This window comes from Typopeltis vanoorti, chromosome 5 (genome assembly GCF_054136105.1).
Source record: "Typopeltis vanoorti isolate ZY-2024b chromosome 5, IOZ_Tvanoo_1.0, whole genome shotgun sequence".
NCBI classification, from domain to species: domain Eukaryota; kingdom Metazoa; phylum Arthropoda; class Arachnida; order Uropygi; family Thelyphonidae; genus Typopeltis; species Typopeltis vanoorti.
The window spans coordinates 105,293,759-105,308,945 of NC_143553.1; the positions used below are offsets into that span (position 1 = coordinate 105,293,759).

Below are 15,187 nucleotides of genomic sequence, written 5' to 3' on the forward strand. Positions count from 1 at the left end.
GGACGAACAAAACTTCCTCTATACAGCAATTGACTGAAGCATTTAATGAAGGTTATTCCCAACTCATATCTCACTAAATTATGCACAAGGAATTGAAGAGGATCAGTATTAGCAGCCACATGCCTATACAGAAACCACCGATTTCTGTGAAGAACTGGGAAGTTTGTCTACAGTGGTGTCAGGAACACTGTGACTGTGGAAATGGTGTCATTGTGCGAGTCATATTATGATGGTATGGAACAGGTCCCCTGATATTGTTGGAAGGTTGGATGACCTCCAAGGATGTTTTATGGATGACAGTGCTACTGTCCATCGCACAAGAATTGTTCAGTAGTGGTTCAGCAAGCATGACAGAGAATTCCACCATTTTCCCTGGCCACCAACAAACCCTGGATCTAAACTCCATTGAGAATGTATTGGACATGTTAGAAAAATAGATCTGGGAGCAAAGTTTTCTTCTGTCAAATCTGAGCCAGTTAAAGGAGGGTCTGGTGAATTGTTCAGTAGTGGTTCAGTAGTGAACACACAAGAATTGTTCAGTAGTGGTTCAGTAGTGAACACACAAGAATTGTTCAGTAGTGGTTCAGCAAGCATGACAGAGAATTCCACCATTTTCCCTGGCCACCACAAACCCTGGATCTAAACTCCATTGAGAATGTATTGGACATGTTAGAAAAATAGATCTGGGAGCAAAGTTTTCTTCTGTCAAATCTGAGCCAGTTAAAGGAGGGTCTGGTGAATGCTTTGTATGTTGTAGATATAGATGCTATCCAACATCTTGTGGAATCTATACCAAACCATATTAGTGCTGTAATTCCAGCTAAAGCACAGTATTAAATAAAAGTTTCTAAATTCAGTGGCCCAGTGTATGTACCATCTCTTGAATTCATTCACACCATCATATGTGATTGAATTCAGTAGTAAGTGCATTGTTATCAAAGGAAATCAATTTGTTCTGTTCATTATGATTTTTATAATGCTGTTTGGAGGGGTACTTAAGGGTCAAAGCTGTATAACTGAGAGGAGACCTCCTCATAGCCTTTAAAGGAATGTGGAGAACCTACCAGGGCTTCTGACCTAATGTCCAATCCTCACCTTCTCGTGGTGCACCCTGTTGAGCATCTACCTGGATACTGAACGAACGAGGATGGGCTGGCAATTTGGGATTTAGAAGACCAAATTGTATTCTTATTGGTTAAACCAAAATAAAAAATGATGGTACAACATGACAAAATTTCATGCCAGCTGGGGTGTAGCCCAGTTAAACAAGCCCCCCCCCCCCGTTGTTTTCGCCAGGGAACCAGGTCGAACAGCGAAAAGTTAGCAACTGGAACAGATCTGAAAACACACCCCAACTTGACATCACCAGAATTAAAGATCAGTACTATCAACATAAGAAGCCTGAATGGCAAAGAAATGGAGCTAGCTGAGGAATTAGATAAGTATAAGATCGACATAATAGGGTGACTGAAACAAAAAAGACAAAAACTGGTGAGATCTTTCTGAGCAATAAATACAAAATGTTATATTCAGGCAGTGACAATCAAGGAAAAGAAGGAGTAGCCATAGTATTCAACACAAAATATGAGGTTAATCTTCTTGAATGGCCGGCATTGTCAAGTAGAGTGATTTGGGTATACTCGATAAGTATACTTGAGAAATGGTTGAGAAGAATTGTGGAAGAAAAGCTTGGTGAAGAACAAGCTGGATTCAGGCCAAAGAGGTTGTCACGATTAGATCTTCACTTTACGACAAATAGTCGAGAAAGCATTGGAATATAACAGAGATCTGTATTTAAGTTTTGTTGATCTGGAAAAGGCATATGACAAGGTGCCAAGAGAGAAGCTATTCAGTACGCTACAGTTATATGGTGTCATTGGGGCATTATATCGGCAGTTAGAATTGAAAGATGTACAGGAAGATGGTTTAATGTTAAATCTGGTGAGACAAGGATGTACATTATCCCCTCTGTTATTCATTATCTATATGTATCACATTATGAAGGAAAATGGTATTAAACATGATATCAAAATTGGAGATGTTAATGTCAGCTCTTTGCTTTATGTGGACGATGTTATACTTCTAAATAAATCCGCTACAAGTTTGCAAGATTCCCTGATTAAATTGAATAACTGTTGTAATAGATATTGTATGAAGGTCAGCATTAAAAAGACAAAGACAATGAAAATAGGTAGAATTGTTGAAAATGTCAACTGTGTTTTGAATAGAGAACCTGTGGAACAAGTAAAACATTTCAGCTACTTAGGCACGATTTTTAGTGAAGATGATAAATTAAATATGGAAATAGACAACAGAATCAGCAAAGCTGGTATGGTAGGAAGTCAATTGAATAAATTCGTATGGAATAAGAGAGAAATTTGTCAGAACACGAAATTAGCTGTATACAAGGCAGTGTTCAAACCAGTTTTAACTTATGGATCTGAGAACTGAGTCAGAAGTAAAACATTTGACCAAAGACTAGAGACCGCAGATATGAGATTCCTGAGAAAGATTAGAGGCATGAACAGATAGCATCAATGGCAATATCATATTCAAAAAGTGGATATTAGGAAAGAATTTGACATTGTCAGTATCCAGGAATGCATTAGCAGAGCTAATCTCAGGTGGTATGGTCACTTAAACAGAATGGGCAAGGAATGATTAGCAAAACAAGTGTTCTCTGCCAGGTTGGTAGGAAAACGATCCAGAGGAAGACCAAGATATAGGTGGATTGATACGGTACAGTGTGCCTTAGACGATAGAAATATAAGATCTGATAGTGATAATATTGGAGTCTTGACAAGTAATAGACTGATTTGGAGGAAAATTGTAGATAGGAAGTTAGTAATTATGTAAATTTTTCATGTAGTACTATCATATCCTGTACACCCCTTGAGGGTTCATGTTAGGAATTTGATGATGATGTGCATTGTTATCAAAGGAAATCAATTTTGTTCTGTTCATCATGATATTTATAATGCTTTGGTGGCTGTGGTGATGTAATTGTTACTGATGTGTTATTTCCCTAGCATAATCCAGCCAATATAATATGCTATTGGATATCTCATTACACCAAAGTGCATAACTTTACATTTACTGACATTGAACTGACAACTATTTTCACACGCCCAGAATTTAAGTTTATTCAAATCATTCTGCAAGTACTGCATGTCAGTTACATTCCACATTACACTCCTTATCTTGGCATCATCAACAAAGATATATATCTGATAAATCCTTCCCAGTGGCATAAATGTGGAGGTTGAATAACAATGGGCTAAGGACTAATCCCTGTAGTACAGCACAGGTCACCTTAAATCTTGCAGATTCACATCAGCCACCTTTTGATATCTGTCAGTCAGTCATTCTCTTATTCTTATTCAGTTTATAATTCAATTCCATGTCCTTCAACTTAAGCTACTGCCTTCCATGCTGAATCCCATCAAAAGCTTTCTCAAAGTCACGAGTATCATGGTGTGTTCCCCTTGTCTAATTCAACCATCTCGTCATTATAAAATGTGAGCAAGTTACTTGAAGATGACCTTCCCTTAGTAAATTCATGCTGTTCATTGCAAAATATATATTTATTTCTGAATGAGAGTTTTTGCTCTCTTAAGATTTCTGCCTAGTCTCTGAGGAGAACCAACCAGTTAAAAACAACTGTTAGGCCAGTGAAACCTTATCAAAATGGACCAATAGAGGCGAATATATATGGACAGTTGAGCAAGCAATCATGTTTTCTATAAGGTCCGTGTTAGGGTAACTCGTAAATGCCAGCGAGTGTATTCCTGTAAGCTCTCTGGTCAAATTTTATATGAAACTTTCATAGTTTCTGCATTCGGCTTTGAAATAATGCTGGATTTAATATCCACTTGATTTATATAATTTTAGTAAATGTTTATTATTGTTTATTTATTATTATTATTATTATTATTTTTTTTTTTACTTTTCAGTGTTGTTGTTTTTTTAAGTAGTTCAGTTATGATAATGTACTCTACTCTACTCTATAGTAAATTCCAGATTAGAGAGTGAACAGCAGTATTAGTAATACAACTGTATTAAAAAGGAAAATATTAGAATTAATCTAATATTTAAGTAGACATAATCTAAGATAGTTGAGAAAGAAAAGATTACCAAAATAGGTGAAGTAAAAATGGCAAGAGAGGAAGGCCAGGATAGAGATGAATTGATGAAGTCAATTCAGTTATTTCTTTTTTTATCACTTTAGATAATAGGTGGTACGTAGTATCAGTTTGGTGCTTACATTGGTTTGGATTGTCATCTTCTAACTTACTACAATTCTGAGAAATGTTATGAGTTTTAGCACTAAAATTTAATAGTGAAATAAAATTGAGTAGTGCTTTTTTGGGACAGTACACAATGGTATGACACATTTGGCACATTTATTAACAGTGACATGTGATACATTAATGCAGTACATTTAGAAATTTGTAATATTCATTAATTTTTTACATGCTCACCTAGTAGACAAATGAACATAGTTACATATTTCACTGTCTATTGTTATGATATTTGCTATATAAAACTTCTTTATATTTGCTACATAAATAATTTTTATTAAAAATTGCTTAATAAACTGAAATTGCTATTCTTGTTCCAGAAACACTTTTAAATAAATATTATTTATATGGCTAAAAAAAAAAAAAATCAGCTAACGCCTTTTTATTCCCGTATACGGGAGTAGGCGAGGCCATTTAGCCCTATCTAACTTTTGGAGACTGAGTGGACAGTTCAAACTCCACCGGTACCAATCAGAGATAGATGGCCCAAGGCTATCACTAATTAAGCGGTACACAGCGAAGAGAGATGGCTCAAATGTGCCGCCATCTCGTGGTCCCTAACCCTAACACAATATATTTAATGTCTGAAAATAATGTGGGTTCTACAGTCGATTTTCTCGAGTTTCCGGGAGGAAAAACCCGCTTGCTCATGCCAGAGATCGACTAACTCGGGAACCGGTCGAAAAAAGGCTTAGAAAAATTTCCTCTAGTCGCCGACTAGACTCGAAACCAAGTCTTCCTTCGTGTGGCCAAGCGCCGTGGCGTGCAAACACCACATCCACTGAACTACACATGGCTATTTAGCCTATTTTTGTTTAGGAGTATTCCTTTTTTATAATATCATTGGATTTTTACTCAATTTTTAGGGCATTACTGATGTTTTAAAGACAGATATATGGAGAATATATAGGAAGAATAATTTGGACATACCTTTGTAGGATGTTCTGGTTGTCTTCTTATTCCGATAGTCTAAACATTGTTTCATTTTCCCATATGTCTATTATTATAGCTTTGTCAACAGAAGCCCACAATCAACAAAGCCATAATTATAGACATATGGGAAAACAAAACAATGTTTAGAATATCAACTATCACATTTATGGCTATCATTTCTGATAGCCATAAAATGTGACAAAAACTCAATAAACATCCACTGCCCCTATATAATCTCCAAGAGTTGGAAGCTCCAAAACATAAAAATTAGATCACGACTCTGACCAATAGAATATAACACAGATACACCAAAGGAAAAAACACCAAGCGGGCATGACATAGCCTACACATTCCTCACGAGCTCCGAAGTCGATGCACTATCAAAATGGCTCACACCCTGTTACTCCACCCATGATGTTATCCCATCATATCCTTCTTCCCCAACAGTTTCTGTCTTTCACCTCACTCCCAAAAAATTCTCCACCCAGTTTTAAAGAACCCAGGTTTAAAATTCATACACCTCCTGCCTCACCAAAATTTCTCCTACATCTCTCTCCCCACTTTTCCAACCTCCCTTCCTTTCAGTCATACTTTAACAGCAGATAAATGTGTATTGCCATACACCGGATGCCGCTGAATAAGAAGACAACCAGCAACATCCTACAAAGGTATGTCTGAATTATTCTTCCTATATATTTTCCATATATCTGTCTTTAAAACATCAGTAAAGCCCTAAAAATTGAGTAAAATGTCAATGACATTATATAAAAAAGGGGTACTCCTAAACAAAAATAGGCTAAACAACCATATAGATGATATTTACTTAGCATAGTAACATGAGATTTTTCCAGAAATAATACCTATATCAGTAAATATTTGTTTCAAGTTTTCTTTTCATATCTTTTTAATTTAATAATTTTCTTGCTAATAAAGAATGAATACCAGCACTTATTGTTATACAAAAAATAAAAAAAAAAGAAGAAGAAAAATAACATTCAGAATGACCCTTTTCTGCAACTATCAACACTTAACCCGGTGCTAGTAAAGTGGGAAAATGTTACAAAAGTGGTAAAGGTAGGGCCCCACACTGAACTTGCTTGTGTGCAAAGCCTGTTGTCTGTGGTGTTGAGTAGCGGGTTATGGGAGAGGGAAGCTTTACCGAGGCATGACTCACTGTCATGACACTCCATGACACTATGACACTCCACCTTACTAACACCAGGTTAATCAAATATCCTTTATTTATGATCACATTAGAAACCATTGTGCCAATTTTGATTATTTATTAAAGTGACTTGCAAACAGGAAAAACAACACTGAATCAAATATCTTTAATTTATGGTCACATTAGAAAGCATTGTGCTGATATTGATTATTAATTAAAGTGACTTGCAAACACTAAAAACAAAAATAGCATTATTAAAGAAAATTCAAACAATTAGCACAGTAAGTTAAACTGTGGTACAGCAGATTCATTCATTCATTATAATTAATCTTATAAGATACCTGATTTTATTCTTTATATATATGTTTTCTGATTTCAGGATGTGAAAGCCATAACAACATATTCCATCCATAGTACTTTAAATTCCATAGGAGGGATTCAGGTAAACTTAAGAGATATTTTATACACAAATTAAGGATTAAAAAATTGTACAAAGCATCACACTTTTTTATATATGCAAGATCTTTTGCAACCAAATTTAATGACTTGTTTATAAATCAGATTTGCAAGTATTGGATATCAGTCTTCAAAAAATATGTAAATCAATTTCGTAAGACAATTTTGTAAATCAACATGTAAGAAAGTTTTAAAGCGAATAAAAGTTGAGCAGCTCTCAGATGTGAACTATAGACTAAAATACACAAAGATTATTGAAGAAAAAATGAAAGAGTTTCAGAACAGGAACTAAACCTTGGAGATTCAGTGGCAAGCCTTGAAGAAAACCCTGATTGATTCAGCCAGAGAGGCATGTGGGGAGCTTGTTTACAAGGATAGAAAAATCAGAACTCCATGGTGAACACAGGAAGTTATTGCTAAATGAAATTACGAAAAATTGCTAAATGAAACAAGCAGTGATAGCATAGTGGTAAAAAAAACACTCAACAGGCATACAGTTAGGAATACATATTCATACTTGAAGTAGAAAAAAGCTATCAAAGGCTTGATATGCAGAAAAGCAGCAGGAATAGATGATATTCGACCAGAAATGCTGAAGTATTGTGGTAAAAAAGTCTTACAAGTGGCTGCACTGCATAGTTCAGAAGTCCTGGACAGAGGGACGAATTCCCAATTATTGGAGTAGAGCTCTCATAGTACCCATATATAAAAAGGGAAATAAAACTGAATGTGAGAATTAGAGAGGTATTTTCTTACTGAGTGTTCTTGGTAAGATTTAACTTGAGAAACGGTTGAGAAGAATTGTGGAAGAAAAGCTTGGTGAAGAACAAGCTGGATTCAGGCCAAATAGAGGCTATCAGGATCAGATCTTCACTTTACGACAAATAGTTGAAAAATCATTGGAATATAACAGAGATCTGTATTTAAGTTTTGTCAATCTGGAAAAGGCATATGACAAGGTGCCAAGAGAGAAGCTATTCAATATGCTACAGTTATATGGTGTCAATGGGGCATTATATCAAGCAATACTTAGTCTTTATTTGAGTTGTAACTCAGCAATTAGGATTGAAGGAGGTAAGGAAGATGGTTGTGAGACAAGGATGTACATTATCTCCTGTGTTATTCTTTATCTATATGGATCACATTATGAAGGAAAGTGGTATTAAACCTGATATCAAAATTGGAGATGTTAATGTCAGCTCTTTGCTTTATGCAGATGATATTATACTTCTAAATAAATCTGCTACAAGTCTGCAAGATTTCCTGACTAAATTGAATAACTGTTGTAATAGATTATGGTATGAAGGTCAGCATTAAAGCAGTGCTTAAGGGTCAAAGATGTATAACTGAGAGGAGACCTCCACATAGCCTTTAAAGGAATGCGGAGAACCGACCAGGGCTTCTGACCTAATGTCCAATCCTCACCTTCTCGTGGTGCACCCTGTTGGGTATCTACTTTGATACTGAACGAACGAGGATGGGCTGGCAATTTGGAGTTTAGCCGACCAAATTGTATTCTTATTGGTTAAACCAAAATAAAAAATGATGGTACAACATGACAAAATTTCATGCATGCTGGGGCGTCGCCCGGTTAAACAAGGCCCCCGTTGTTTTCGCCAGGGAACCAGGGCGAACAGCGAAAAGTCAGCTACTGGAACAAATATGAAAACACACCCCAACTCGACATCACCAGAGTTAAAGATCGGTACTATCAACGTAAGAAGCCTGAATGGCAAAGAAATGGAGCTAGCTGAGGAATTAGATAAGTACCAGATCGACATAATAGGGGTGACTGAAACAAAAAAGACCAAAACTGGTGAGATCTTTCTGAGCAATAAATACAAAATGTTATATTCAGGCAATGACAATCAAGGAAAAGAAGGAGTAGCCATAGTATTCAACACAAAATACGAGGCTAATCTTCTTGAATGGCAGTCAGTCTCAAGTAGAGTAATGTGGGCAAATATGAGAATGGGGAACTGGACAAAGAGACTTATTTGTGCCTATGGTCCCACAGAAGGTTCTACTAAGGTAGAAGTGGAGGAATTTTTTGAGGCTTTAGAAAAAGCAACTAACACAATGAAAAAGAAAAATTTGGTCCTTGTTGGGGATCTAAATAGCAGAGTAGGAAATGATTGTGAGACATACAAAAATATTTTGGAAAAATTTGGAGAAAAGAGCAAAGCTAATAATAATAGCAAATATCTGTTGGATTTCTGCTCAGGACATGGACTGGTTATTACTAACACTATGTTCCAACATAAAAATGTGCACAAATTCACATGGAGAGAAGAGGCTAGGAATAAGAAAAATCTCATTGACTATGTTATTGTTGAAAGTGATGTTTTCTCCATGGTGCAGGACACCAGAGTGTACAGAGGATTTGAAATTGGAAGTGATCACTATTTAGTCTTGAGCAGGATAAAATTGAATTTCATATTGAAAAGAATAACATGTAAGAAAGTTCTAAAGCGAATAAAAGTTGAGCAGCTCTCAGATGTGAACTCTAGACTAAAATACAGAAAGATTATTGAAAAGAAAATGAAAGAGTTTGAGAACAGGAATCAAACCTTGGAGATTCAGTGGCAAATTCTGAAGAAAACATTAACTGATTCTGCCAGAGAGGCATGTGGTGAGGTTGTGTGCAAGGATAAAAAAATCAGCACTTCCTGGTGGACACAGGAAGTTAAAGAGGCAGTGAAGGAAAAGAAGAAAGCATATCAAAAGTTCCTGGCAAATAAGTCAGCTTTTACTCTTACAGAATACAGAAACAAATGTAAGAAAGCTAAACAGTGTGTAAAACTAGCTAAACAAAAGTCATGGGAGGACTTTGGCAAGAATATAGAAAATAAATATCAAGAAGGTGGCAAAATATTCTGGAGGTTGTTGAAGAAGCTTAGGAATGGAGGAAAGAGTGCTGTAAAAGGAGTTAGAGATGATAAAGGTGACATGAAAACAGGAGAAAAAGCTATCCTTGAAGTATGGAGTAATTACTTTGAAAAACTGCTAAATGAAACAAGCAGTGATGACAGCACAGTGATAAAAAACACTGATCAGGCATGCAGTCAGGAATACATATCCATACTAGAAGTAGAAAAAGCCATCAAAGGCTTGAAACATGGAAAGGCAGCAGGAGTAGATGATGTTCGACCAGAAATGCAGATGTATGGTGGTATAAAAGTCTTACAGTAGCTGCACTGCATAGTTCAGAAAGCCTGGACAGAGGGACGAATTCCCGATGATTGGAGTAGAGCTCTCATAGTACCCATATATAGAAAGGGAAATAAAACTGAATGTGAGAATTACATGCAAGTATACTTGAGAAACGGTTGAGAAGAATTGTGGAAGTAAAGCTTGGTGAAGTACAAGCTGGATTCAGGCCAAATAGAGGCTGTCAGGATCAGATCTTCACTTTACGACAAATAGTCGAGAAAGCATGGGAATACAACGAAGAGTTGTATTTAAGTTTTGTCGATTTGGAAAAGGCATATGACAAGGTGCCAAAAGAGAAGCTATTCAATACGCTGCAGTTGTATTGTGTCAATGGGGCATTATATCAAGTAATACTTAGTCTTTATTTGAGTTGAAAGTCAGCAGTTAGAATTGAAGGAAGTACAGGAAGTTGGTTTAATGTTAAATCTGGTGTGAGACAAGGATGTACATTATCCCCTCTGTTATTCATTATCTATATGGATCACATTATGAAGGTATTATTGGAGATGTTAATGTCAGCTCTTTGCTTTATGCGGATGATGTTATACTTCTAAATAAATCCGCTACAAGTCTGCAAGATTCTCTGACTAAATTGAATAGCTGTTGTAATAGATATGGTATGAAGGTGAGCAATATAAAGACAAAGACAATAAAAATAGGCAGAATCATTGAAAATGTCAACTGTGTTGTGAATGGAGAACCTGTGGAACAAGTAAAACATTTCAGCTACTTAGGCACAATTTTTACTGAAGATGGTAAATTAAATATAGAAATAGACAACAGATTCAGCAAAGCTGGTATGGTGGGAAGTCAATTGAATAAATTCATATGGAATAAGAAAGAAATTAGTCGGAACACTAAATTAGCTGTATACAAGACTGTGTTCAAACCAGTTTTAACTTATGGATCTGAGAGCTGGGTCAGAAGTAAAACACTTGACCAAAGACTAGAGACCGCAGATATAAGAGTCCTGAGAAAGATTAGAGGCGTGAACAGATGGCATCAATGGCAGCATCATATTAAAAATGAGGATATTAGGAAAGAACTTGACATTGTCAGCATCCAGGAATGCATTAGCAGAGCTAATCTCAGGTGGTATGGTCACTTAAATAGAATGGGAGAGGAAAGATTAGCAAAACAAGTGTTCTCTGCTAGGTTGGCAGGAAAACGACCCAGAGGAAGACCAAGATATAGTTGGATTGATACGGTACAAAGTGCCTTAGACGATAGAAATATAAGATCTGATAATGTTGGAGTCTTGACAAGTAACAGACTGATTTGGAGGAAAATTGTAGGTAGCAAGTTAGTAATGATGTAATTTTTTCATGCAGTACTGTCATATCCTGTACACCCCTTGAGGGTACATGGCAGGAATTTGATGATGATGATGATGGTCAGCATTAAAAAGACATAGACAATGAAAATAGGTAGAATTGTTGAAAATGTCAACTGTGTTGTGAACGGGGACCTGTGGAACGAGTAAAACATTTTAGCTACTTAGGCTCTGTGGAACGAGTAAAACATTTCAGCTACTTAGGCACGATTTTTAGTGAAGATGGTAAATTAAATATGGAAATAGACAACAGAATCAACAAAGCTGGTATGGTAGGAAGTCAATTGAATAAATTGATATGGAATAAGAGAGAAATTAGTCTGAACACTACATTAGCTGTATACAAGACAGTGTTCAAACCAGTTTTAACCAGTTTTAACTGGATCTGAGAGCTGGGTCAGAAGTAAAACACTTGACTAAAGACTAGAGACCGCAGATATGAGATTCCTGAGAAAGATTAGAGCGTGAACAGATGGCATCAATGGCAATATCATATTAAAAATGAGGTTATTAGGAAAGAACTTGCATTGTCAGCATCCAGGAATGCGTTAGCAGAACTAATCTCAGGTGGTATGGTCACTTAAATAGAATGGGCGAGGAAAGATTAGCAAAACAAGTGTTCTCTGCCAGGTTGGCAGCAAAACGACCCAGAGGAAGACCAAGATATAGGTGGATTGGTACGGTACAAAGTACCTTAGACGATAGAAATATAAGATCTGATAATGTTGGAGTCTTGACAAGTAACAGACTGATTTGGAGGAAAATTGTAGATAGGAAGTTAGTAATTATGTAAATTTTTCATGTAGTACTAGTGTATCCTGTAAACCACCTTGAGGGTACATGGCAGGAATGTGATGATGATGTAAATCAATTTTTAAATATCCATGGCTAACTTATAATCCCAATCTTGAATATTTAGAATATAAATTGAGAAAGTAATCAGATCTATAAATGAATATACATATGGCAGTCTACATCATTTGTAAAGAGTTAATAGATGTTAGATAATGTTTATTATCTGATATGAGGTCTCCACCTCCTTTTTTTGTATTCTTGATGGTTTGGTACAGCAGTTCTCAGATTATGTGCTGTTCCACCTCACATCATTGAAATGTGCAATAGGTTTCCAACCTTTGATGTGTGATGTTGACAAAAATTCTGCCACTTCTAGGTGGGGAGGGGGGGGGAACTATTTTGTCTGGATAATAGGAAGTTCTTATAAACATTCTTCACATCCCAGATGCAATGTGATCCTAAGTCTTTCTAGTATGTTTTATGACCAAACTACAGGGATTTGGAGGATTGGGAAGGGTTGAAATATTTTGAGCCTATGAAAACACAGAAATATTGTTTCATTTTTATGACACTATATGGATCACATTTCTATAAGATTCTCTTCCTAACTCTACATATAAGAAGCTACAAAATCTGAGACACAGTAGTGGTGTGTGTGTGTGTGTGTGTGTGTGTGTGTGTGTGTGTGTGTGTGTGTGTGTGCAGGTGGTTTAAGATATGTTAATTTTACCTTGATTACCTTGATGGATCTGTGATTTCAGTCAGGATTTCTCCATGAATGCTGGTCGTAAAGAGTTCAGTTATTCCTGTCTTGGGCCTCTCTTCTCCATTTTCTTCCAACTTTTTTAATCATTGGGTCTTTCTACCCTAAGGCTGGTCTTCTAGGTTTCCTTTTGGTATCTCTTGGATACCAGTTTGTAACTCTGACTGTCCATCTGTTGTCTCTCATTCTGGTGAGATGTCCTGCCCATCTTCTTTTGCTGTTGTAGATTGCTTTTATTACATCTGTGAATCCAGACTTCTTCCTGATTTCTATGTGTCTTATGTGGTCTATTTTGTTTATATTGCACATTATTCTTTCTATTGCACGTTGAGTTGTTATTAAGCTTTGTTCTTCTTTTAAAGTTGTGTTCCATGTTTCACTGCCATAAGTTAATGCTGGTAAGATGTGACTATTGAAAAGATGGGCTCTTATTTCTATATCTATGTTTTGGTTGGTAATTGTTGATTTTATTTTGTTGAAGGCTATCCAAGCAGCTCTTTTTCTCCTTGCTATTTCAAAGGTAGATGTGATCTTCAACCTTTTTGATAGTGTGGGATTCTAGAGTGATTGTATAATCTTTACAGTATTTGTTTTTCATCCATCTTGTTTTGTCCGGATGTATTTTCAATCCAATTTTTTGGCAGTTTTGGCTTATGTTATTCAGCTGGTAATTAGTTTACGGAATTAACAACGCATATAAAGTATATTAATTAAAGGCAACTTTAATGAATAACTTCTATATTTCGGTAATGTCACATTGCCATCTTCGGGAACATAAAGATATGGTATGTGCACTCAGGAACTAACACAAAGCAAATGAGGAAGAAAGCAAGAAACTAATATTGTTCCTAAAGTCCTAATGGTGCCCTCTTGCAGGCTAATTTGGTAGTCTTGACAGTTGGGCTGAAGTTCTCATAATGAAAGTCTTCCAAATTTGGGGCAGTTTCATGCACTCAAATTTGTTGAAGTTAGGAACGTTTTTTAGAGCTGCTGAAGATTCTTTGAATAATCTTTCGTATTTAAACTTGCTGTGATGGATTATTTTCCTACTTTGTTCTACTTTGGCCAAACAGGCAGAACAACAAATATCAGGATTTCAGAACACCAAGACTACATCCGGTTTCACCAGTACAGCCGCTCTGGGCTGGCAGACCATGCCTTAGATACCCACCATAAAATTCGTTGGAAGAAAACAAAAATAATCCATCACAGCAAGATTAAATACGAAAGATTATTCAAAGAATCTTCAGCAGCTCTAAAAAACGTTCCTAACCTCAACAAATTTGGGTGCATGAAACTGCTCCAAATTTGGGAGACTTTCATTATGAGAACTTCAGCCCAACTGCCAAGACTACCAAATTAGCCCACAAGAGGGCACCATTAGGACTTAGGAACAATATTAGTTTCTTGCTTTCTTCCTCATTTGCTTTGTGTTAGTTCCTGAGTGCACACACCATATCTTTATGTTCCCGAAGATGGCAATGTGACATTGCCGAAATATAGAAGTTATTCATTAAAGTTACCTTTAATTAATATAATTTATATGCGTTGTTAATTCCGTAAACTAATTACTAGTTATGTCTAACCAACGTATAAGTCTTACTACTAGAATTATGTTATTCAGCGTTGATTCTAAGAGTTTGGGTGAGTGAGATATTAACACCATATCATTGCTGAATAATAGGATATTTAACATTCCACCACCAATGTTTATTCCACCTTTCATGTCAGTTTTTTGAATGATGCTGTCCAGAGTAGATGTGAAGAGATTAGGTGATAAGACATCACCCTGATGTACTCCTCTACTTAAATTAATTTTAATCGGGTGATTGAAAAGGTGATATTTGTTGTGCCTTTTTTGTAGATATCTTTTATGAGTTGGCTGTATGCTTTTTCTATGCCTTGTTCTATTAAAGCTTGGAATACTGTGTTATGCTCAACAGTGTCAGATGTCTCCTTTTAAAATCTATAAAAAGAAGACAAAGTGGAATCTGGTATTCTCTGCATCTATCTGTTAGCTGAGTAATAGTTTGAATATGATCTATTGTCAAAAAGCCTTTATTGAAACTGGCCTGTTCTTTGCAGCTATTTTCATTGATGGAGGTTTGTATTCTGTTTAGGATGACTCTGGTGAATATTTTATGTGTGTGTGCGCTAATAGACAGATGGATCTGTAGTTACTGATGTCTTCTTTATTACCTTTTTTATGCAGAATTATGGTCTTTGAT

General features: G+C 36.1%; 1 protein-coding gene across 1 annotated transcript in view; it reads left to right on the top strand.

Annotated features, from left to right (window-relative positions):
• rg (A kinase anchor protein rugose) overlaps nucleotides 1-15,187 on the top strand; it is a 1,380,990-nt gene that overhangs the window by 222,808 nt on the left and 1,142,995 nt on the right. Inside the window, exon 12 of the mRNA XM_090393458.1 lies at nucleotides 6,779-6,841. Within this exon, the coding sequence (XP_090249584.1) occupies nucleotides 6,779-6,841 (63 nt within the window). The remainder of the gene's footprint in view (nucleotides 1-6,778; nucleotides 6,842-15,187) is intronic.